This window comes from Oncorhynchus clarkii, unplaced genomic scaffold (assembly GCF_045791955.1).
Source record: "Oncorhynchus clarkii lewisi isolate Uvic-CL-2024 unplaced genomic scaffold, UVic_Ocla_1.0 unplaced_contig_8524_pilon_pilon, whole genome shotgun sequence".
NCBI lineage: Eukaryota > Metazoa > Chordata > Actinopteri > Salmoniformes > Salmonidae > Oncorhynchus > Oncorhynchus clarkii.
Genome location: NW_027257969.1, coordinates 1 through 25,131, shown reverse-complemented (window position 1 = coordinate 25,131; position 25,131 = coordinate 1). Strand labels below are relative to the sequence as shown.

At 46.0% G+C, this 25,131-nt stretch overlaps 2 protein-coding genes across 2 annotated transcripts in view; one reads left to right on the top strand and one right to left on the bottom strand.

Annotated features, from left to right (window-relative positions):
• Nucleotides 1-18,833, top strand: part of LOC139394312 (regulator of G-protein signaling 22-like) — a 40,879-nt gene extending 22,046 nt beyond the window's left edge. Inside the window, exons 14-22 of the mRNA XM_071142350.1 lie at nucleotides 924-1,096; nucleotides 2,914-3,076; nucleotides 3,533-3,697; nucleotides 4,491-4,559; nucleotides 4,885-5,046; nucleotides 7,439-7,618; nucleotides 9,777-10,037; nucleotides 15,257-15,347; nucleotides 18,614-18,833. Of these exons, the coding sequence (XP_070998451.1) occupies nucleotides 924-1,096; nucleotides 2,914-3,076; nucleotides 3,533-3,697; nucleotides 4,491-4,559; nucleotides 4,885-5,046; nucleotides 7,439-7,618; nucleotides 9,777-10,037; nucleotides 15,257-15,347; nucleotides 18,614-18,741 (1,392 nt within the window). The 3' untranslated portion in view covers nucleotides 18,742-18,833. The remainder of the gene's footprint in view (nucleotides 1-923; nucleotides 1,097-2,913; nucleotides 3,077-3,532; nucleotides 3,698-4,490; nucleotides 4,560-4,884; nucleotides 5,047-7,438; nucleotides 7,619-9,776; nucleotides 10,038-15,256; nucleotides 15,348-18,613) is intronic.
• A 4,813-nt stretch (nucleotides 18,834-23,646) lies between these two features.
• LOC139394321 (intermembrane lipid transfer protein VPS13B-like) lies at nucleotides 23,647-24,975 on the bottom strand. Its single transcript, XM_071142362.1, has 2 exons — nucleotides 24,730-24,975; nucleotides 23,647-23,978 (listed from the first exon to the last, which is right to left on the bottom strand). Exons 1-2 carry the CDS (start codon nucleotides 24,973-24,975, stop codon nucleotides 23,730-23,732), a joined length of 495 nt encoding a protein of 164 aa, XP_070998463.1. The 3' UTR covers nucleotides 23,647-23,729.
• Nucleotides 24,976-25,131: the final 156 nt, after the last annotated feature.

The window sequence follows — 25,131 nt, the reverse complement described above, 5'->3', positions numbered from 1 at the left end:
TCTAGGATCAAGTCCCCCCTGAAGTGCTGATCTAGGATCAAGTCCCCCCTGAAGTGCTGATCTAGGATCAAGTCCCCCCTGAAGTGCTGATCTAGGATCAAGTCCCCCCTGTCCCTCTGAAGTGCTGATCTAGGATCAAGTCCCCCCTGAAGTGTTGATCTAGGATCAAGTCCCCTCTGAAGTGCTGATCTAGGATCAAGTCCCCCCTGAAGTGCTGATCTAGGATCAAGTCCCCCCTGAAGTGCTGATCTAGGATCAAGTCCCCCCTGAAGTGTTGATCTAGGATCAAGTCCCCCCTGAAGTGTTGATCTAGGATCAAGTCCCCCCTGAAGTGCTGATCTAGGATCAAGTCCCCCCTGAAGTGTTGATCTAGGATCAAGTCCCCCCTGTCCCTCTGAAGTGCTGATCTAGGATCAAGTCCCCTCTGAAGTGCTGATCTAGGATCAAGTCCCCCCTGAAGTGTTGATCTAGGATCAAGTCCCCCCTGAAGTGCTGATCTAGGATCAAGTCCCCCCTGAAGTGTTGATCTAGGATCAAGTCCCCCCTGTCCCTCTGAAGTGCTGATCTAGGATCAAGTCCCCCCTGAAGTGTTGATCTAGGATCAAGTCCCCCCTGAAGTGTTGATCTAGGATCAAGTCCCCCCTGAAGTGTTGATCTAGGATCAAGTCCCCCCTGAAGTGTTGATCTAGGATCAAGTCCCCCCTGAAGTGTTGATCTGAAAGACAAAACTGATCATAGATGAAGCACTTCTACTCCGAGAAGCTTTTCACATATGGGCCGAGATCTCTAGTAAGGATTTGGGGGATTCTCAGTTGTATTTCCTTGATTCCTCGCATCCTATCTCCTCACAACCTTCAGAAGGAAGTGAGGAGGGTTTAGTACAATTTGAGATTCTCTCTCTCCTCTCTCTCTCCCTCTCTCAGCATGCTGTGGCCCAGGCCTGCAGGCCCCCTCCTCCACCACTAGAGGTCGCCAGGTCTCCAGCTATGTGGTCTGCCGTCCCAGAGAGGTACAGAGGGTACAGGTTGGGCTCTCTGCTAGGACACCGCACGGAGCTACAACACTTCACATCCTTCCTACAGGACAACACCGCCAGGTGAAACTCTAGTTCTATACACTTCACATCCTTCCTACAGGACAACACCGCCAGGTGAAACTCTAGCTCTATATACTTCACATCCTTCCTACAGGACAACACAGCCAGGTGAAACTCTAGCTCTATACACTTCACATCCTTCCTACAGGACAACACCGCCAGGTGAAACTCTAGTTCTATATACTTCACATCCTTCCTACAGGACAACACCGCCAGGTGAAACTCTAGTTCTATACACTTCACATCCTTCCTACAGGACAACAGGGCCAGGTGAAACTCTAGTTCTATACACTTCACATCCTTCCTACAGGACAACACCGCCAGGTGAAACTCTAGATCTATACACTTCACATCCTTCCTACAGGACAACACCGCCAGGTGAAACTCTAGCTCTATACACTTCACATCCTTCCTACAGGACAACACCGCCAGGTGAAACTCTAGCTCTATACACTTCACATCCTTCCTACAGGACAACACCGCCAGGTGAAACTCTAGCTCTATACACTTCACATCCTTCCTACAGGACATCACCGCCAGGTGAAACTCTAGCTGTAGATACAGCAGGCTTATTTTACATGACATACGCTATGTGTGGCCAGGTGACCACAACACCATGCTGATTGTTAGACGTGACCTTTCTGTCATAAACACACCTTCTATCAAACAAGTGTTGTGTTTATCTATAGGGACCAAATCATTATTCCTGGTCATGTCAGTAAAAACTAAATGATCCTAATGATCTATAGCTCAATGATCTATACCTCAATGATCTCTACCACAATGATCTATACCTCAATGATCCTAATATCTCTACCTCAATGATCCTAATAGCTCTACCTCAATGATCTATACCTCAATGATCTCTACCTCAATGATCTCTACCTCAATGATCTATACCTCAATGATCTATACCACAATGATCTCTACCTCAATGATCTCTACCTCAATGATCTCTACCTCAATGATCTATACCTCAATGATCTCTATCTCAATGATCTCTACCGCAATGATCTCTACCTCAATGATCTCTACCTCAATGATCTCTACCTCAATGATTTCTACCTCAATGATCCTAATATCTCTACCTCAATGATCTCTACCTCAATGATCTATATCTTAAGGATCCTAATGATCTATACCTCAATGATCTCTACCTCAATGATCCTAATGACCTATACCTCAATGATCCTAAATGATCTCTGCCTCAATTATCTCTACCTCAATGATCCCAATGAGCTCTACCTCAATGATCCTAATGAGCTTTACCTCAATGATCCTAATGATCTATACCTCAATGATCTTATACCTCAAAGATCCTAATGATCTATACCTCAATGATGTATACCTCAATGATCCTAATGATCTCTACCTCAATGATCCTAATGATCTCTACCTCAATGATCCTAATGATCTCTACCTCAATGATCTATACCTCAATGATCTATACCTCAATGATCCTAATGATCTCTACTTCAATGGTCTCTACCTCAATGATCCTAATATACCTATACCTCAATGATCTTATACCTCAAAGATCCTAATGATCTATACCTCAATGATGTATACCTCAATGATCCTAATGATCTCTATCTCAATGATCTATACCTCAATGATTTATACCTCAATAATCCCAATGATCTATACTTCAATTATCTATACTTCAATGATCTCTACCTCAATGATCTATTCCTCAATGATCCTGATGATCTATAGCTCAATGATCCTAATGATCTCTACCTCAATGATCCTAATGACCTATTGCTCAGTTGTCAATGATGTGTATAGTTCTGACGTGTGTGTGTGTGTGTCTACAGTATACACCTGGCTTGCTGGCAGGACATAGAGAATTACAGGAGAATCCCCCATAAAGACAAGGCCCAGAGAGAGGACAAGTCCAGACTCATTAAGGACAAATACCTCAATAGGAAATACTTCTTTGGGCCTGACAGTCCTGCCACCAGACAACAACAGGAGGAGGTAATGCCACAGTCTCTTCTGTGATGGTGTGTGTGTTTTTGTGTCTGTCTGTGTCTGTCTGTGTGTCTGTCTGTGTGTGTGTGTGCCTGTGTGTTTTTGTGCGTGTCTGTGTGTGTGTGTGCCTGTGTGTTTTTGTGCGTGTCTGTGTGTGTGTGTGTGCCTGTGTGTTTTTGTGCGTGTCTGTGTGTGTGTGTCCTTCTCTTCATGACCGTCTGTGTGTCTGTCTGTGTGTGTGTGTATATGTGTGTTTCTCCTCTTGGTGATGCGTCTGGCTGGTGGCTGGGGGAGACTGCTTCATGACCGTGTGTGTGTGTGTCTGTGTGTGTGTGTGTGTGTGTGTGTTTCTCCTCTAGGTGATGCGTCTGGCTGGTGGCTGGGGAGACTGCTTCATGACCGTGTGTGTGTGTGTGTGTGTGTGTCTGTGTGTGTGTGTGTGTGTGTGTGTTTCTCCTCTAGGTGATGCGTCTGGCTGGTGGCTGGGGGAGACTGCTCCATGACCGTCTGTGTGCTCCTGTCCTGGTGGACATTCAGAGCATCACCAGGAACCACATAGAAACAAGATGGCTGCCTGTCTTCCTGACGACGCCGGAGTTCAATGAGAGACAGCAGCAGAGAGTCAGGGTAAGAGTCCAGGGTCTCATCTAGCCAGCTCTCCATCTGCTTGTATCAGGGGGATTACAACCTGACCCTACAAGGTCCGGACTACTGACCGATCAACTGGCTTCTAGGTCTAAATCAGTCCCTGATTAGAGGGGAACTGGCTTCTAGGTCTAAATCAGTCCCTGATTAGAGGGGAACTGGCTTCCTGGTCTAAATCAGTCCCTGATTAGAGGGGATCTGGCTTCCAGATATCAAGATACATATCTATATGTTATATGGCCTTCTAACTGTTGAATGCTATGTGTACAGTATAGCTACGGCCCTAAGCTAGGCTAGGTACTGTAGAGGCATCAGCTCTGCCATGTGAAACCTCTGTACATTACCTCATCAAGAGACAGAGAGAGACAGAGAGAGACAGAGAGACAGAGAGACAGAGAGAGACAGAGAGACAGAGAGAGACAGAGAGAGACAGAGAGAGACAGAGAGAGACAGAGAGAGACAGAGAGAGACAGAGAGAGAGAGAGAGAGAGAGAGAAAGACAGAGAGAGAGAGACAGAGAGAGAGAGACAGAGAGAGAGAGACAGAGAGAGAGACGGAGAGAGATGGAGAGAGAGAGACAGAGAGAGACGGAGAGAGACGGAGAGAGAGAGACAGACAGACACAGACAGAGAGAGAGAGAGAGAGAGAGAGACAGAGAGAGAGAGACAGAGAGAGAGAGACAGAGAGAGAGAGGTGTAGATACTGCAGAGGACCAGAGGTGTCTTGCTGAAGTCTCTGTCCAGCCGTACTGTGTTTCTGACTGCTGCTCTTTCAGCCTCGGGGTGAAGACGGGGTGTCCGACCAGGTCTACCAGCGACACAGGAACAAGAGAGAGGTGTGGAAGGTGATCTCTGGTCCTCTGTCAATCTTTTGAACGTCATAGAGCAACGCTGGGAAAACTTTTTTTTTGTCTCGAGGTCCACATCGGGATTATCGGACAGATTGTATTTAGGAACCAATTTTGTTTGTCAAAATCTATTTTGGCGTGTCAGAAAAATATATAGGTCCATTATAATTTATTCTAGTTTTCTAAAATGTTGCCCATCCATGGATCTAGAACATCATGTCTGTAGACTTCTATGACCAATGTTGTTCCTCTCTGAGTTGTTCCTCACCTTAAAGCCTCCCGGCTGTATGTTCCTGCGTGTTTAACCGCTCCTCTCCTGCAGCAGGTCAAGGGGACGTGGATGACCTCTGCAGGGGAGATCCTGGCTGTCCGGAGGGCCCTGCTCAACCCCGTCACGTGTCATCAGTTCCGGCGCTTCGTCTCTCTGAAGGGAGACTTCCTGGAGAATGACGTCCTGTTCTGGCTGGAGGTCCAGAGGTATAAGGTAAGACTGAACCAAACCTTCTGTTCTGGCTGGAGGTCCAGCTGGTGCTGCTATCTCTGAGGTCTACACTGGGCCTTGGTAATCTGGTGCTGTTATCTCTGAGGTCTACACTGGGCCTTGGTAATCTGGTGCTGCTATCTCTGAGGTCTACACTGGGCCTTGGTAATCTGGTGCTGTTATCTCTGAGGTCTACACTGGGCCTTGGTAATCTGGTGCTGTTATCTCTGGGGTCTACACTGGGCCTTGGTAATCTGGTGCTGTTATCTCTGGGGTCTACACTGGGCCTTGGTAATCTGGTGCTGTTATCTCTGGGGTCTACACTGGGCCTTGGTAATCTGGTGCTGTTATCTCTGGGGTCTACACTGGGCCTTGGTAATCTGGTGCTGTTATCTCTGAGGTCTACACTGGGCCTTGGTAATCTGGTGCTGTTATCTCTGAGGTCTACACTGGGCCTTGGTAATCTGGTGCTGTTATCTCTGGGGTCTACACTGGGCCTTGGTAATCTGGTGCTGCTATTTCTGGGGTCTACACTGGGCCTTGGTAATCTGGTGCTGTTATCTCTGGGGTCTACACTGGGCCTTGGTAATCTGGTGCTGTTATCTCTGAGGTCTACACTGGGCCTTGGTAATCTGGTGCTGTTATCTCTGGGGTCTACACTGGGCCTTGGTAATCTGGTGCTGTTATCTCTGGGGTCTACACTGGGCCTTGGTAATCTGGTGCTGTTATCTCTTGGGTCTACACTGGGCCTTGGTAATCTGGTGCTGTTATCTCTGGGGTCTACACTAGGCCTTGGTAATCTGGTGCTGCTATCTCTGGGGTCTACACTGGGCCTTGGTAATCTGGTGCTGTTATCTCTGGGGTCTACACTGGGCCTTGGTAATCTGGTGCTGCTATCTCTGGGGTCTACACTGGGCCTTGGTAATCTGGTGCTGTTATCTCTGGGGTCTACACTGGGCCTTGGTAATCTGGTGCTGTTATCTCTGGGGTCTACACTGGGCCTTGGTAATCTGGTGCTGCTATCTCTGGGGTCTACACTGGGCCTTGGTAATCTGGTGCTGCTATCTCTGGGGTCTACACTGGGCCTTGGTAATCTGGTGCTGTTATCTCTGGGGTCTACACTGGGCCTTGGTAATCTGGTGCTGCTATCTCTGGGGTCTACACTGGGCCTTGGTAATCTGGTGCTGTTATCTCTGGGGTCTACACTGGGCCTTGGTAATCTGGTGCTGTTATCTCTGGGGTCTACACTAGGCCTTGGTAATCTGGTGCTGTTATCTCTGGGGTCTACACTGGGCCTTGGTAATCTGGTGCTGTTATCTCTGGGGTCTACACTGGGCCTTGGTAATCTGGTGCTGTTATCTCTGGGGTCTACACTGGGCCTTGGTAATCTGGTGCTGTTATCTCTGGGGTCTACACTGGGCCTTGGTAATCTGGTGCTGCTATCTCTGGGGTCTACACTAGGCCTTGGTAATCTGGTATTGTTATTTCTGAGGTCTACACTGGGCCTTGGTAATCTGGTGCTGTTATCTCTGGGGTCTACACTGGGCCTTGGTAATCTGGTGCTGTTATCTCTGAGGTCTACACTAGGCCTTGGTAATCTGGTGCTGCTATCTCTGGGGTCTACACTGGGCCTTGGTAATCTGATGCTGTTATCTCTGAGGTCTACACTGGGCCTTGGTAATCTGGTGCTGTTATCTCTGGGGTCTACACTGGGCCTTGGTAATCTGGTGCTGTTATCTCTGGGGTCTACACTGGGCCTTGGTAATCTTCTTGAATGAATAATAGATCTGTCCCCCCATGCCATCTCTCCCTCTCCCCCCATACCATCCCTCCCTCCCTCCCTCCCTCTCCCCCATACCATCCCTCCCTCCCTCCCTCCCTCTCCCCCCATACCATCCCTCCCTCCCTCCCTCTCCCCCCATACCATCCCTCTCTCTCCCTCCCTCCATCCGTCTCTCCCTCTCCCCCCATGCCATCCCTCCCTTTCCCTCCATTCCCCCCCGATACCATCCCTCCCTCCCTCCCCCCATGCCCCCCCATGCCATCCCTCCCTCCACCCCATGTCATCCCTCCCTCCCCCCATGTCATCCCTCCCCCCCATGCCATCCCTCCCTCCCCCATGTCATCCCTGCCCCCCATGCCATCCCTCCCTCCCCCCATGTCATCCCTGCCCCCCATGTCATCCCTGCCCCCCATGCCATCCCTCCCTCCCCCCATGTCATCCCTCCCTCCCCCCATGTCATCCCTCCCCCCATGCCATCCCTCCCTCCCCCCATGCCATCATTCCCCCTCCCCCCATTCCATCCCCCCCATGCCATGCCACCCCCCCATTCCATCCCTCCCCCATCCATCCCTCCCTCTCCCCCCCATTTCATCCCTCCCTCTCTCCCATTAGGATCTGTGTCATTCCCACTGTGTGGAGGCTGTAGTCCAGGACAAGGTGTCCACCATCATCAGCTGTTTCATCCAGTCCTCCGTCCCCCCAACCCTGCAGATAGACATCCCCCAAGAGCAGGCAACACACATCCTGGAGAGGAGGGGGGAGATGGGGCCCTACGTCTTCAGAGAGGCTCAGGTACACAGACAGACAGACAGCCCTGCAGATAGACATCCCCCCAGAGCAGGCAACACACATCCTGGAGAGGAGGGGGGAGATGGGGCCCTACGTCTTCAGAGAGGCTCAGGTACACACAGACAGACAGACAGACAGACAGACAGACATGGAGAGAGGGAGACAGACAGACATACAGACAGACATACAGACAGACAGACAGACAGTGATATACAGTGCCTTGCGAAAGTATTCGGCCCCCTTGAACTTTGCGACCTTTTGCCACATTTCAGGCTTCAAACATAAAGATATAAAGCTGTATTTTTTTGTGAAGAATCAACAACAAGTGGGACCCAATCATGAAGTGGAACGACATTTATTGGATATTTCTAACTTTTTTAACAAATCAAAAACTGAAAAATTGGGCGGGAAAAATTATTCAGCCCCTTTACTTTCAGTGCAGCAAACTCTCTCCAGAAGTTCAGTGAGGATCTCTGAATGATCCAATGTTGACCTAAATGACTAATGATGATAAATACAATCCACCTGTGTGTAATCAAGTCTCCGTATAAATGCACCTGCACTGTGATAGTCTCAGAGGTCCGTTAAAAGCGCAGAGAGCATCATGAAGAACAAGGAACACACCAGGCAGGTCCGAGATACTGTTGTGAAGAAGTTTAAAGCCGGATTTGGATACAAAAAGATTTCCCAAGCTTTTAACATCCCAAGGAGCACTGTGCAAACGATAATATTGAAATGGAAGGAGTGTCAGACCACTGCAAATCTACCAAGACCTGGCCGTCCCTCTAAACTTTCAGCTCATACAAGGAGAAGACTGATCAGAGATGCAGCCAAGAGGCCCATGATCACTCTGAATGAACTGCAGAGATCTACAGCTGAGGTGGGAGACTCTGTCCATAGGACAACAATCAGTCGTATATTGCACAAATCTGGCCTTTATGGAAGAGTGGCAAGAAGAAAGCCATTTCTTAAAGATATCCATAAAAAGTGTTGTTTAAAGTTTGCCACAAGCCACCTGGGAGACACACCAAACATGTGGAAGAAGGTGCTCTGGTCAGATGAAACCAAAATTGAACTTTTTGGCAACAATGCAACATTTTATGTTTGGCGTAAAAGCAACACAGCTGAACACACCATCCCCACTGTCAAACATGGTGGTGGCAGCATCATGGTTTGGGCCTGCTTTTCTTCAGCAGGGACAGGGAAGATGGTTAAAATTGATGGGAAGATGGATGGAGCCAAATACAGGACCATTCTGGAGGAAAACCTGATGGAGTCTGCAAAAGACTTGAGACTGGGACGGAGATTTGTCTTCCAACAAGACAATGATCCAAAACATAAATCAAAATCTACAATGGAATGGTTCAAAAATAAACATATCCAGGTGTTAGAATGGCCAAGTCAAAGTCCAGACCTGAATCCAATCGAGAATCTGTGGAAAGAACTGAAAACTGCTGTTCACAAATGCTCTCCATCCAACCTCACTGAGCTCGAGCTGTTTTGCAAGGAGGAACGGGAAAAAATGTCAGTCTCTCGATGTGCAAAACTGATAGAGACATACCCCAAGCGACTTACAGCTGTAATCGCAGCAAAAGGTGGCGCTACAAAGTATTAAATTAAGGGGGCTGAATAATTTTGCACGCCCAATTTTTCAGTTTTTGATTTGTTAAAAAAGTTTGAAATATCCAATAAATGTCGTTCCACTTCATGATTGTGTCCAACTTGTTGTTGATTCTTCACAAAAAAAATACAGTTTTATATCTTTATGTTTGAAGCCTGAAATGTGGCAAAAGGTCGCAAAGTTCAAGGGGGCCGAATACTTTCGCAAGGCTGGGTGTACCAAACATTCCTCTTTCCATGACACACACTGACCAGGTGAATCCAGGTGTGCCATTCAGAGAGTTGAAGGGGAAAGACAAAAGACTGACGTGCCTTTGAAATGGGTTTGGTAGTAGGTGTCAGGAGCACCAGTTTGAATGTATCAAGAACTTCCTGTGTGTATCAAGAATGGTCCACCACTCAAACGACATCCAGCCAACTTGACACGGTATGAAGCATTGGGCCAGCACTCTCTCTCTGTCTCTCTCTCTCTCTGTCTCTCTGTTTCTGTCTTTCTCTCTGTCTCTCTCTGTTTCTCTCTCTCTCTCTCTCTGTGTAGTAGATGTGTGTGTTCAGTGAGCTACTGAAGCTGTGGCCAGAGTTCCTGTCGTTCAGCAGCGGTGTGCAGGAGGAGGAGGTGTTGCCGCTGTTGCAGAACAGCGTGAACAAACAGAGTGCTAAACTGCAGCGTCTCAGGAGGCGAGAGGAGGAAAAGGAAGTGGAGAGGAGAGCCCAGGAGGAAGTGGAGAGGTTTCCAGAGGAGCATGAGGAGAAACACAAAGGACTACAGGAGAGCAGAGAGCTGCTTTACCCTAGTCAACAGGTAAACACCTCTTGGTCCTATTCTCTAACTACATGTCTCTTCTATAACAGTTGTCTTGGTCCTATTCTCTAACTACATGTCTCTTCTATAACAGTTGTCTTGGTCCTATTCTCTAACTACATGTCTCTATAACAGTTGTCTTGGTCCTATTCTCTAACTACATGTCTCTATAACAGCTGTCTTGGTCCTAATCTAACTACATGTCTCTTCTATAACAGTTGTCTTGGTCCTAATCTAACTACATGTCTCTATAACAGTTGTCTTGGTCCTATTCTAACTACATGTCTCTTCTATAACAGTTGTCTTGGTCATATTCTAACTACATGTCTCTATAACAGTTGTCTTGGTCCTAATCTAACTACATGTCTCTATAACAGTTGTCTTGGTACTATTCTCTAACTACATGTCTCTATAACAGTTGTCTTGGTCCTATTCTCTAACTACATGTCTCTATAACAGTTGTCTTGTTCCTAATCTCTAACTACATGTCTCTATAACAGTTGTCTTGTTCCTAATCTCTAACTACATGTCTCTATAACAGTTATCTTGTTCCTAATCTCTAACTACATGTCTCTATAACAGTTGTCTTGGTCCTAATCTAACTACATGTCTCTATAACAGTTGTCTTGGTCCTATTCTCTAACTACATGTCTCTATAACAGTTGTCTTGTTCCTAATCTCTAACTACATGTCTCTATAACAGTTTTCTTGGTCCTAATCTAACTACATGTCTCTATAACAGTTGTCTTGGTCCTATTCTAACTACATGTCTCTATTACAGTTGTCTTGGTCCTATTCTAACTACATGTCTCTTCTATAACAGTTGTCTTGGTCCTATTCTAACTACATGTCTCTATTACAGTTGTCTTGGTCCTATTCTAACTACATGTCTCTATTACAGTTGTCTTGGTCCTATTCTAACTACATGTCTCTATAACAGTTTTCTTGGTCCTAATCTAACTACATGTCTCTTCTATAACAGTTGTCTTGGTCCTATTCTAACTACATGTCTCTATTACAGTTGTCTTGGTCCTATTCTAACTACATGTCTCTATAACAGTTGTCTTGGTCCTATTCTCTAACTACATGTCTCTATAACAGTTGTATTGGTCCTATTCTCTAACTACATGTCTCTATAACAGCTGTCTTGGTCCTAATCTAACTACATGTCTCTTCTATAACAGTTGTCTTGGTCCTATTCTAACTACATGTCTCTTCTATAACAGTTGTCTTGGTCATATTCTAACTACATGTCTCTATAACAGTTGTCTTGGTCCTAATCTAACTACATGTCTCTATAACAGTTGTCTTGGTACTATTCTCTAACTACATGTCTCTTCTATAACAGTTGTCTTGGTCCTATTCTCTAACTACATGTCTCTTCTATAACAGTTGTCTTGGTCCTATTCTCTAACTACATGTCTCTATAACAGTTGTCTTGGTCCTATTCTCTAACTACATGTCTCTATAACAGCTGTCTTGGTCCTAATCTAACTACATGTCTCTTCTATAACAGTTGTCTTGGTCCTAATCTAACTACATGTCTCTATAACAGTTGTCTTGGTCCTATTCTAACTACATGTCTCTTCTATAACAGTTGTCTTGGTCATATTCTAACTACATGTCTCTATAACAGTTGTCTTGGTCCTAATCTAACTACATGTCTCTATAACAGTTGTCTTGGTACTATTCTCTAACTACATGTCTCTATAACAGTTGTCTTGGTCCTATTCTCTAACTACATGTCTCTATAACAGTTGTCTTGTTCCTAATCTCTAACTACATGTCTCTATAACAGTTGTCTTGTTCCTAATCTCTAACTACATGTCTCTATAACAGTTATCTTGTTCCTAATCTCTAACTACATGTCTCTATAACAGTTGTCTTGGTCCTAATCTAACTACATGTCTCTATAACAGTTGTCTTGGTCCTATTCTCTAACTACATGTCTCTATAACAGTTGTCTTGTTCCTAATCTCTAACTACATGTCTCTATAACAGTTTTCTTGGTCCTAATCTAACTACATGTCTCTATAACAGTTGTCTTGGTCCTATTCTAACTACATGTCTCTATTACAGTTGTCTTGGTCCTATTCTAACTACATGTCTCTTCTATAACAGTTGTCTTGGTCCTATTCTAACTACATGTCTCTATTACAGTTGTCTTGGTCCTATTCTAACTACATGTCTCTATTACAGTTGTCTTGGTCCTATTCTAACTACATGTCTCTATAACAGTTTTCTTGGTCCTAATCTAACTACATGTCTCTTCTATAACAGTTGTCTTGGTCCTATTCTAACTACATGTCTCTATTACAGTTGTCTTGGTCCTATTCTAACTACATGTCTCTATAACAGTTGTCTTGGTCCTATTCTCTAACTACATGTCTCTATAACAGTTGTCTTGGTCCTATTCTCTAACTACATGTCTCTATAACAGCTGTCTTGGTCCTAATCTAACTACATGTCTCTTCTATAACAGTTGTCTTGGTCCTATTCTAACTACATGTCTCTTCTATAACAGTTGTCTTGGTCATATTCTAACTACATGTCTCTATAACAGTTGTCTTGGTCCTAATCTAACTACATGTCTCTATAACAGTTGTCTTGGTACTATTCTCTAACTACATGTCTCTATAACAGTTGTCTTGTTCCTAATCTCTAACTACATGTCTCTATAACAGTTGTCTTGTTCCTAATCTCTAACTACATGTCTCTATAACAGTTGTCTTGTTCCTAATCTCTAACTACATGTCTCTATAACAGTTTTCTGGGTCCTAATCTAACTACATGTCTCTTCTATAACAGTTGTCTTGGTCCTAATCTAACTACATGTCTCTATAACAGTTGTCTTGGTCCTATTCTAACTACATGTCTCTTCTATAACAGTTGTCTTGGTCATATTCTAACTACATGTCTCTATAACAGTTGTCTTGGTCCTAATCTAACTACATGTCTCTATAACAGTTGTCTTGGTACTATTCTCTAACTACATGTCTCTATAACAGTTGTCTTGGTCCTATTCTCTAACTACATGTCTCTATAACAGTTGTCTTGTTCCTAATCTCTAACTACATGTCTCTATAACAGTTGTCTTGTTCCTAATCTCTAACTACATGTCTCTATAACAGTTGTCTTGTTCCTAATCTCTAACTACATGTCTCTATAACAGTTGTCTTGGTCCTAATCTAACTACATGTCTCTATAACAGTTGTCTTGGTCCTATTCTCTAACTACATGTCTCTATAACAGTTGTCTTGTTCCTAATCTCTAACTACATGTCTCTATAACAGTTTTCTTGGTCCTAATCTAACTACATGTCTCTATAACAGTTGTCTTGGTCCTATTCTAACTACATGTCTCTATTACAGTTGTCTTGGTCCTATTCTAACTACATGTCTCTTCTATAACAGTTGTCTTGGTCCTATTCTAACTACATGTCTCTATTACAGTTGTCTTGGTCCTATTCTAACTACATGTCTCTATTACAGTTGTCTTGGTCCTATTCTAACTACATGTCTCTATAACAGTTTTCTTGGTCCTAATCTAACTACATGTCTCTTCTATAACAGTTGTCTTGGTCCTATTCTAACTACATGTCTCTATTACAGTTGTCTTGGTCCTATTCTAACTACATGTCTCTATAACAGTTGTCTTGGTCCTATTCTCTAACTACATGTCTCTATAACAGTTGTCTTGGTCCTATTCTCTAACTACATGTCTCTATAACAGCTGTCTTGGTCCTAATCTAACTACATGTCTCTTCTATAACAGTTGTCTTGGTCCTATTCTAACTACATGTCTCTTCTATAACAGTTGTCTTGGTCATATTCTAACTACATGTCTCTACAACAGTTGTCTTGGTCCTAATCTAACTACATGTCTCTATAACAGTTGTCTTGGTACTATTCTCTAACTACATGTCTCTATAACAGTTGTCTTGTTCCTAATCTCTAACTACATGTCTCTATAACAGTTGTCTTGTTCCTAATCTCTAACTACATGTCTCTATAACAGTTGTCTTGTTCCTAATCTCTAACTACATGTCTCTATAACAGTTTTCTTGGTCCTAATCTAACTACATGTCTCTATAACAGTTGTCTTGGTCCTATTCTAACTACATGTCTCTATTACAGTTGTCTTGGTCCTATTCTAACTACATGTCTCTTCTATAACAGTTGTCTTGGTCCTATTCTAACTACATGTCTCTATTACAGTTTTCTTGGTCCTAATCTAACTACATGTCTCTTCTATAACAGTTGTCTTGGTCCTATTCTAACTACATGTCTCTATTACAGTTGTCTTGGTCCTATTCTAACTACATGTCTCTATAACAGTTGTCTTGGTCCTATTCTCTAACTACATGTCTCTATAACAGTTGTCTTGGTCCTATTCTCTAACTACATGTCTCTATAACAGCTGTCTTGGTCCTAATCTAACTACATGTCTCTTCTATAACAGTTGTCTTGGTCCTATTCTAACTACATGTCTCTTCTATAACAGTTGTCTTGGTCATATTCTAACTACATGTCTCTATAACAGTTGTCTTGGTCCTAATCTAACTACATGTCTCTATAACAGTTGTCTTGGTACTATTCTCTAACTACATGTCTCTATAACAGTTGTCTTGTTCCTAATCTCTAACTACATGTCTCTATAACAGTTGTCTTGTTCCTAATCTCTAACTACATGTCTCTATAACAGTTTTCTTGGTCCTAATCTAACTACATGTCTCTATAACAGTTGTCTTGGTCCTATTCTAACTACATGTCTCTATTACAGTTGTCTTGGTCCTATTCTAACTACATGTCTCTTCTATAACAGTTGTCTTGGTCCTATTCTAACTACATGTCTCTATTACAGTTGTCTTGGTCCTATTCTAACTACATGTCTCTATAACAGTTGTCTTGGTCCTATTCTCTAACTACATGTCTCTATTACAGTTGTCTTGGTCCTATTCTAACTACATGTCTCTATTACAGTTGTCTTGGTCCTATTCTAACTACATGTCTCTATAACAGTTTTCTTGGTCCTATTCTAACTACATGTCTCTATTACAGTTGTCTTGGTCCTATTCTAACTACATGTCTCTATAACAGTTGTCTTGGTCCTATTCTAACTACATGTCTCTATTACAGTTGTCTTGGTCCTATTCTAACTACATGTCTCTTCTATAACAGTTGTCTTGGTCCTATTCTAACTACATGTCTCTATAACAGTTGTCTTGGTCCTACTCTAAATACATGGTCGCCCTGGAGAGAGAGGAGGTGCTGCTGAGGAGACAGGAACTCACCTCCTCCACTGGGACAGGTAGGTCTGGTCCTCTCTACAGTATAGTACAGTCTGGTCCTCTCTACAGTATATTACAGTCTGGTCCTCTCTACAGTATATTACAGTCTGGTCCTCTCTACAGTATATTACAGTCTGGTCCTCTCTACAGTATATTACAGTCTGGTCCTCTCTACAGTATATTACAGTACAGTCTGGTCCTCTCTACAGTATATTACAGTCTGGTCCTCTCTACAGTATAGTACAGTCTGGTCCTCTCTACAGTATATTACAGTCTGGTCCTCTCTACAGTATATTACAGTCTGGTCCTCTCTACAGTATATTACAGTATGGTCCTCTCTACAGTATATTACAGTCTGGTCCTCTCTACAGTATATTACAGTCTGGTCCTCTCTACAGTATATTACAGTCTGGTCCTCTCTACAGTCTATTACAGTCTGGTCCTCTCTACAGTATATTACAGTCTGGTCCTCTCTACAGTATATTACAGTCTGGTCCTCTCTACAGTATATTACAGTCTGGTCCTCTCTACAATACAGGATAGTCTGGTCCTCTCTACAATACAGGATAGTCTGGTCCTCTCTACAATACAGGACAGTCTGGTCCTCTCTACAGTATATTACAGTCTGGTCCTCTCTACAGTATATTACAGTCTGGTCCTCTCTACAGTATATTACAGTCTGGTCCTCTCTACAGTATATTACAGTCTGGTCCTCTCTACAGTATAGTACAGTCTGGTCCTCTCTACAGTATATTACAGCTATGGCCCATTAACAGATGGATCTCTACAGCACTAGACAGGTTCCCCAGTGTGTCTGTTGTTAATGCGCGGTAGTTTGTCCGTTAGCTGTATCCATCTCAGACCTTGTGGCTGTAGTAATGATCTAAGACCTTGTGGCTGTAATAATGATCTCAGACCTGTCTACATAGAAACATGGACCTTCTGTCTACATAGAAACATGGACCTTCTGTCTACATAGAAACATGGACCTTCTGTCTACATAGAAATGTGGACCTTCTGTCTACATAGAAACGTGGACCTTCCGCCTACATAGAAACGTGGACCTTCTGTCTACATATGGACCTTCTGTCTACATAAAAACATGGACCTTCTGTCTACATATGGACCTCCTGTCTACATAGAAACGTGGACCTTCTGTCTACATAGACACATGGACCTTCTGTCTACATGTGGACCTTCTGTCTACATATGGACCTCCTGTCTACATGTGGACCTTCTGTCTACATATGGACCTTCTGTCTACATAGAAACGTGGACCTTCTGTCTACATAGAAACATGGACCTTCTGTCTACATAGAAACATGGACCTTCTGTCTACATAGAAACATGGACCTTCTGTCTACATAGAAACGTGGACCTTCTGTCTACATATGGACCTTCTGTCTACATATGGACCTTCTGTCTACATAGAAACATGGACCTTCTGTCTACATAGAAACATGGACCTTCTGTCTACATAGAAACATCGACCTTCTGTCTACATAGAAACATCGACCTTCTATCTACATGTGGACCTTCTGTCTACATAGAAACATGGACCTCCTGTCTACATAGAAACATGGACCTTCTGTCTACATAGAAACAAGGGCCCTTTGTCTACATAGAAACATGGACCTTCTGTCTACATAGAAACGTGGACCTTCTGTCTACATAGAAACGTGGACCTTCTGTCTACATAGAAACGTGGACCTTCCGTCTACATAGAAACGTGGACCTTCTGTCTACATAAAAACATGGACCTTCTGTCTACATATGGACCTCCTGTCTACATAGAAACGTGGACCTTCTGTCTACATAGACACATGGACCTTCTGTCTACATATGGACCTCCTGTCTACATAGAAACGTGGACCTTCTGTCTACATATGGACCTCCTGTCTACATAGAAACGTGGACCTCCTGTCTACATAGAAACGTGGACCTTCTGTCTACATAGAAACATGGACCTTCTGTCTACATAGAAACGTGGACCTTCTGTCTACATAGAAACGTGGACCTTCTGTCTACATAGAAACGTGGACCTTCTGTCTACATAGAAACATGGACCTTCTGTCTACATAGAAACATGGACCTTCTGTCTACATAGAAACATGGACCTTCTGTCTACATAGAAACATTGACCTTCTGTCTACATAGAAACATGGACCTTCTATCTACATATGGACCTCCTGTCTACATAGAAACGTGGACCTTCTGTCTACATAGAAACATGGACCTTCTGTCTACATAGAAACGTGGACCTTCTGTCTACATATGGACCTTCTGTCTACATAGAAACGTGGACCTTCTGTCTACATAGAAACGTGGACCTTCTGTCTACATAGAAACATGGACCTTCTGTCTACATAGAAACATGGACCTTCTGTCTACATAGAAACATTGACCTTCTGTCTACATAGAAACATGGACCTTCTATCTACATATGGACCTCCTGTCTACATAGAAACATGGAACTTCTGTCTCCATAGAAACATGGACCTCCTGTCTACATAGAAACATGGACCTCCTGTCTACATAGAAACATGGACCATCTGTATGTGGAGCTTTGAGACAAATCTCGTGATTCACAACGGAAAGCTAGCCAGGGCTCTGCTCCTGGTTCAGAAGTGTTTCTGTAGGAGGGGAAGATTCAGTCAGCGCTGTCTGTCCTCACATTGAAGAGTCAGTCAGCGCTGTCTGTCCTCACATTGAAGAGTCAGTCAGCGCTGTCTGTCCTCACATTGAAGAGTCAGTCAGCGCTGTCTGTCCTCACATTGAAGAGTCAGTCAGCGCTGTCTGTCCTCACATTGAAGAGTCAGTCAGCGCTGTCTGTCCTCACATTGAAGAGTCAGTCAGCGCTTTCTGTCCTCACATTGAAGAGTCAGTCAGCGCTGTCTGTCCTCACATTAAACAGTCAGTCAGCGCTGTCTCTCCTCACATTGAAGAGTCAGTCAGCGCTGTCTGTCCTCACATTGAAGAGTCAGTCAGCGCTGTCTGTCCTCACATTGAAGAGTCAGTCAGCGCTGTCTGTCCTCACATTGAAGAGTCAGTCAGCTCTGTCTGTCCTCACATTGAAGAGTCAGTCAGCGCTGTCTGTCCTCACATTGAAGAGTCAGTCAGCGCTGTCTGTCCTCACATTGAAGAGTCAGTCAGCGCTGTCTGTCCTCACATTGAAGAGTCAGTCAGCGCTGTCTGTCCTCACATTGTAAAATCACACCTGTAGTTTGACTGACGGCGCTTAACGACCACAACAATAAGTCTACTCTCCTCCTCTCTTGTCCTCCAGACTCGTCCTCTGCCCACAGTCGGAAGTCAAAGGGCAGCAGACACTCCCGACAGAGCCAACACCAGACCCAGCAGAGCTCTAACGTCTCCCCCAGGACAGAGCCAACACCAGACCCAGCAGAGCTCTAACGTCTCCCCCAGGACAGAGCCAACACCAGGCCCAGCAGAGCTCTAACGTCTCCCCCAGGACAGAGCCAACACCAGGCCCAGCAGAGCTCTAACGTCTCCCCCAGGACAGAGTCAACACCAGGCCCAACAGAGCTCTAACGTCTCCCCTAGGACAGAGCCAACACCAGACCCAGCAGAGCTCTATCGTCTCCCCCAGGACAGAGCCAACACCAGACCCAGCAGAGCTCTATCGTCTCCCCCAGGACAGAGCCAACACCAGACCCAGCAGAGCTCTATCGTCTCCCCCAGGACAGAGCCAACAACAGCCCCAGCAGAGCTCTATCGTCTCCCCCAGGACAGAGCCAACACCAGACCCAACAGAGCTCTAACGTCTCCCCCAGGACAGAGTCAACACCAGACCCAGCAGAGCTCTAACGTCTCCCCCAGGACAAAGCCAACACCAGGCCCAGCAGAGCTCTAACGTCTCCCCCAGGACAGAGTCAACACCAGGCCCAACAGAGCTCTAACGTCTCCCCCAGGACAGAGCCAACACCAGACCCAGCAGAGCTCTAACGTCTCCCCCAGGACAGAGCCAACACCAGGCCCAACAGAGCTCTAACGTCTCCCCCAGCCAACACCAGGCCCAACAGAGCTCTAACGTCTCCCCCAGTCAACACCAGGCCCAGCAGAGCTCTAACGTCTCCCCCAGGACAGAGCCAACACCAGGCCCAACAGAGCTCTAACGTCTCCCCCAGCCAACACCAGGCCCAGCAGAGCTCTAACGTCTCCACCAGGACAGAGCCAACACCAGGCCCAACAGAGCTCTAACGTCTCCCCCAGCCAACACCTGGCCCAGCAGAGCTCTATCGTCTCCCCAAGCCAACATCAGGCCCAGCAGAGCTCTATCGTCTCCCCCAGGACAGAGCCAACACCAGGCCCAGCAGAGCTCCAACGTCTTCCCCAGGACAGAGCCAACACCAGGCCCAGCAGAGCTCCAACGTCTTCCCCAGGACAGACAATGGGCTTGTTTGAGTGGTAAGCCTGAAGCAAACCGTCTGCAGACGATCGTGGAGAAATTAATTCTGGGAAGGTGCATCTGTTTCAGCGTTAAGTCTGATACTCACGTAACTTTCCAACATGGCAGTGTTGACATTTTTCAGAAAAGTTGATTGTTTGTAGAAATAAATGTCTCTATCCCCATATCACTGTAAATGTGTGTAGCCTAAATTTGTACTGGGAAGAGAGAGACTCAAATATCACATTTGGGGCGGCAGGGTAGCCTAGTGGTTAGAGCGGAAGGTAACAAGTTCAAATCCCCCGAGCTGACATGGTACAAATCTGTCGTTCTGCCCCTGAACAGGCAGTTAACCCACTGTTCCTAGACCAGTTAACCCACTGTTCCTAGACCAGTTAACCCACTGTTCCTAGACCAGTTAACCCACTGTTCCTAGACCAGTTAACCCACTGTTCCTAGACCCACTGTTCCTAGACCAGTTAACCCACTGTTCCTAGACCAGTTAACCCACTGTTCCTAGACCCACTGTTCCTAGACCAGTTAACCCACTGTTCCTAGACCAGTTAACCCACTGTTCCTAGACCAGTTAACCCACTGTTCCTAGACCAGTTAACCCACTGTTCCTAGACCAGTTAACCCACTGTTCCTAGACCCACTGTTCCTAGACCAGTTAACCCACTGTTCCTAGACCAGTTAACCCACTGTTCCTAGACCAGTTAACCCACTGTTCCTAGACCAGTTAACCCACTGTTCCTAGACCAGTTAACCCACTGTTCCTAGACCAGTTAACCCACTGTTCCTAGACCCACTGTTCCTAGACCAGTTAACCCACTGTTCCTAGACCAGTTAACCCACTGTTCCTAGACCAGTTAACCCACTGTTCCTAGACCCACTGTTCCTAGACCAGTTAACCCACTGTTCCTAGACCAGTTAACCCACTGTTCCTAGACTAGTTAACCCCACTGTTCCTAGACCAGTTAACCCCACTGTTCCTAGACCAGTTAACCCCACTGTTCCTAGACCAGTTAACCCACTGTTCCTAGACCAGTTAACCCCACTGTTCCTAGACCAGTTAACCCACTGTTCCTAGACCAGTTAACCCACTGTTCCTAGACCAGTTAACCCACTGTTCCTAGACCAGTTAACCCCACTGTTCCTAGACCAGTTAACCCACTGTTCCTAGACCAGTTAACCCCACTGTTCCTAGACCAGTTAACCCACTGTTCCTAGACCAGTTAACCCACTGTTCCTAGACCAGTTAACCCACTGTTCCTAGGACGGCATTGAAAATAAGAATTTGTTCTTTAACTGACTTGCCAAGTTAAATAAAGGTTAAATAAAATGTAACTTGTACATATCCAGTGTATAAATGAATCGCTGTAAGGCTGCTTTCTGTTTAGTCACCTCTTTGGTCCTGTTCTCATGGGTCAAGTAAAATCACGTGATTGGTTGACAAATAGTCTCCTCCCACAATGCAGGCGATGTCTGCTAGTTGGTGAGGAGCAACTGCAGAAACGTTGCAGTCAACGTCATGACCTTCGATCACGTGGTTGTTGTAAAGTTCACGCAGTCGACATGGAGGCGCAAGTCTGACAATTTATTTCCCCATAATGCAACACACTTTGAAAGGCAGTGACCAATGAGTTATATCAGACTTGACAAATGTGATATACTCAAACGCGCCCAGTGGCAGACAGACGGGTCAACACAGAGATGAATCAGAAATTAGATTAGTGTTGTCACCTCCTAGAGCCCTAATGTCTCCTCCTAGTGGCCTTGTCAGGATAATACTGAGCCCTAATGTCTCCTCCTAGTGGCCTAGTCAGGATAATACTGAGCCCTAATGTCTCCTCCTAGTCAGGATAATACTGAGCCCTAATGTCTCCTCCCAGTGGCCTTGTCAGGATAATACTGAGCCCTAATGTCTCCTCCTAGTCAGGATAACACAGAGCCCTAATGTCTCCTCCTAGTCAGGATAATACTGAGCCCTAATGTCTCCTCCTAGTCAGGATAATACTGAGCCCTAATGTCCCCTCCTAGTCAGGATAACACTGAGCCCTAATGTCTCCTCCTAGTCAGGATAATACTGAGCCCTAATGTCTCCTCCTAGTCAGGATAATACTGAGCCCTAATGTCTCCTCCTTGTCAGGATAATACTGAGCCCTAATGTCTCCTGCTAGTCAGGATAATACTGAGCCCTAATGTCTCCTGCTAGTTGCCTAGTCAGGATAATACTGAGCCCTAATGTCTCCTCCTAGTCAGGATAATACTGAGCCCTAATGTCCCCTCCTAGTCAGGATAACACTGAGCCCTAATGTCTCCTCCTAGTCAGGATAATACTGAGCCCTAATGTCTCCTCCTATTGGCTGGCTATCCAACCCTGAACAATCCGTAGTAGATCGACTAACTTTAATAACCTGATCAGGTATTATTGGTCGAGGGAACCACGTGACATCACAACTTCAATATTTTTATTAGAATGTCATTTAATACAATATATTATCCATGTAGACCAGGTGGGGGTCCAACTCGTTCCACGGAGGGCCTGGCGTCTGCAGGTTTTAGGCTCTTCCTTTCAGTTAAGACCTAGACAACCAGGTGAGGGTGAGTTCTTGACTAATTAGTGACCTTTAATTCACCAATCAAGTACAAAGGGGAGGAGGGAGAAACCCCTTCAGACACTCGGCCCTCCGTGGAACGGGGTTGGGGACACCTGAGCCAGACCATCAAAAAAGCATCAGAGTACAAAAACTGTTTTTAGCTGAATTTATAACAAGGTCATGATCTTGGGCATGAACTGTTTTTAGCTGCGTTTGAACAGAATTTATAACAAGGTCATGATCTTGGGCATGAACTTAAAATACACAGAACTAAACGATTAGATGTTTAAACGTCTTCTAGAAAACAAAAACAAAAAAACACTGAAAAGCAACAAATCCCACAACCATATTTTGGTGGACAGCCTGGATATGGACCATTTCTATATTCCTGAGCGTTCGTCCGACATGTTCGCCACCGACACCGCGACCCGGTCAGAGAGGCTCTCGGCATTAAGAGCTTTAAACGGCTCAGTTACTCAGGAATAAAGAGCTCGGAGACACTCGGTTAAGAGCTTTAAACAGCTCAGACGAGTGAAACGACCTAATGGCAACCTATTCCCAACACAGGGGCCTATGGGGCCTGGGCTAAAGTAGTGCACTATGTAGGGATTAGGGTGGCATTGGGGCCTGGGCTAAAGTAGTGCACTATGTAGGGATTAGGGTGGCATTTGGAACGTACTGTAGCCCCTCCAGTCTCCTCGACATTAGTGTTCACTGTCACAGGTGTTTTATTGAAATGTAAATCACAGTTGAAACCCTCTTCCCTTGTTCTATGAGAGGGGGAACTGTTTCTTAATGCACAGAGGACATTACACCTTAAAGGCAGTTTGTGGATGTACAACCTAAAACCCTCTTCCCTTGTTCTATGAGAGGGGGAACTGTTTCTTAATGCACAGAGGACATTAAACCTTAAAGGCAGTTTGTGGATGTACAACCTAAAGAGAGAGTACAACAGGTGTGTGTGTGTCAGGGTCTATGTAAAGGTGTGTGTGTCAGGGTCTCTGTAAAGGTGTGTGTGTGTGTGTATAGGTGTGTCTCTGTAAAGGTGTGTGTGTGTGTGTGTGTGTGTGTATAGGTGTGTCTCTGTAAAGGTGTGTGTGTGTGTGTACAGGTGTGTCTCTGTAAAGGTGTGTGTGTGTACAGGTGTGTCTCTGTAAAGGTGTGTGTACAGGTGTGTCTCTGTAAAGGTGTGTGTCAGGGTCTCTGTAAAGGTGTGTGTCAGGGTCTCTGTAAAGGTGTGTGTGTGTACAGGTGTGTCTCTGTAAAGGTGTGTGTGTGTACAGGTGTGTCTCTGTAAAGGTGTGTGTCAGGGTCTCTGTAAAGGTGTGTGTGTGTACAGGTGTGTCTCTGTAAAGGTGTGTGTGTGTACAGGTGTGTCTCTGTAAAGCTGTGTGTCAGTGGAAGCCGATGCGCAGCGCCTTGTTCTTGACCATGGTGAACTTGGAGACGAACACGGCGGCGTGGGCGGGGCTGACCAGGTAACGGTAGGTCTTGGTGACGGCGGGCGGAGGCTCGGCCGGGGTGATGGGAGGAGCCTGCTGGAGGGACGAGGCCGACGGGGAGAGGAACGCAGACGCACGAGTCACATAGTCCACCAGGCGACCATACTGCTGCTCTGACAACCACTCCCTCCCACTGTCACCCTGGGGGGGGGGGGGGGGAGAGAAATAGAGGAAGGGGGAGGAAGAGGGGGGAGGAGAGAAATAGAGGAAGGGGGAGGAGAGAAAGAGAGGAAGAGGTTTAGTGATGTTTCCTGCATGTTCTGAAATCTGAATATTTTTGTTCACTGTAGTTGGCCAATAAACACGTCTGCTAAATGACCATATAGTGATCACCCTCCCCTCCCCTCCCTCACCCCTACCCTCACCCTCCACTCCCTCACCCTCCCCTCCCTCACCCCTACCCTCACCCTCCCCTCCCTCACCCTCCACTCCCTCACCCCTACCCTCACCCTCCACTCCCTCACCCCTACCCTCACCCTCACCTCCCTCACCCCTACCCTCACCCTCACCCTCCCCTCCCTCACCCCTACCCTCACCCTCCACTCCCTCACCCCTACCCTCACCCTCCCCTCCCTCACCCCTACCCTCACCCTCCACTCCCCCACCCCTACCCTCACCTCCCTCACCCTCCCCTCCCCCCCTACCCTCACCCTCCCCTCACCTCCCTCACCCTCCCCTCCCCTACACTCACAACCCCTACCCCCCCCCTACCCTCACCACCCCTACCCTCCCTCACCCTCCCTCACCCTCCCCTCCCTCACCCTCCCCTCCCCTCCCCTACACTCACAACCCCTACCCCCCCCTACCCTCACCACCCCTACCCTCCCTCACCCTCCCCTCCCCCCTCACCACCTCTCATCCCCCCTCACCCCTACCATCCCATCCCCCCTACCTCTACATCGTTGGTGAGTCTCTGCTGCTGCAGCGTGAGGGTCAGCGCTCCCAGGTGGTGGGGGTCTTGTTGACAGGCCACCTCGGTGATGGGGAAGGCCTGCTGTTGTGTGTCTTCAGACAGACTGACCACAAACACCACCTCCCCTGTCAGCAGCAGACACCCAGCATGCTCCTGGCCCGACCCGGACACGATCACCACCTCCAGGGACATGTGAACCTCTGGACGACCCAGGGACTGGAGCATCTTCCTGGGGAGTGGAGGGAGGAAGAGGAGACAGAGGTCAGCCGACAGATGAATATACAAGATCCCATTAGACCACATGACCAGTATGTCCATACAAATGTATACACACATGTTAAATCACTAGATATGTTGTACCTATTCAAACACTACCACACA

Coding starts and splice junctions, on each gene's coding strand:
- LOC139394321 (XM_071142362.1), bottom strand. CDS start 24,975: ATGCTCCAGTCCCTGGGTCGTCCAGAGGTTCACATGTCCCTGGAGGTG. Junction 23,979..24,729: donor GACTCACCAACGATGTAGAG/GTAGGGGGGATG, acceptor CCCCCCCCCCAG/GGTGACAGTGGGAGGGAGTG.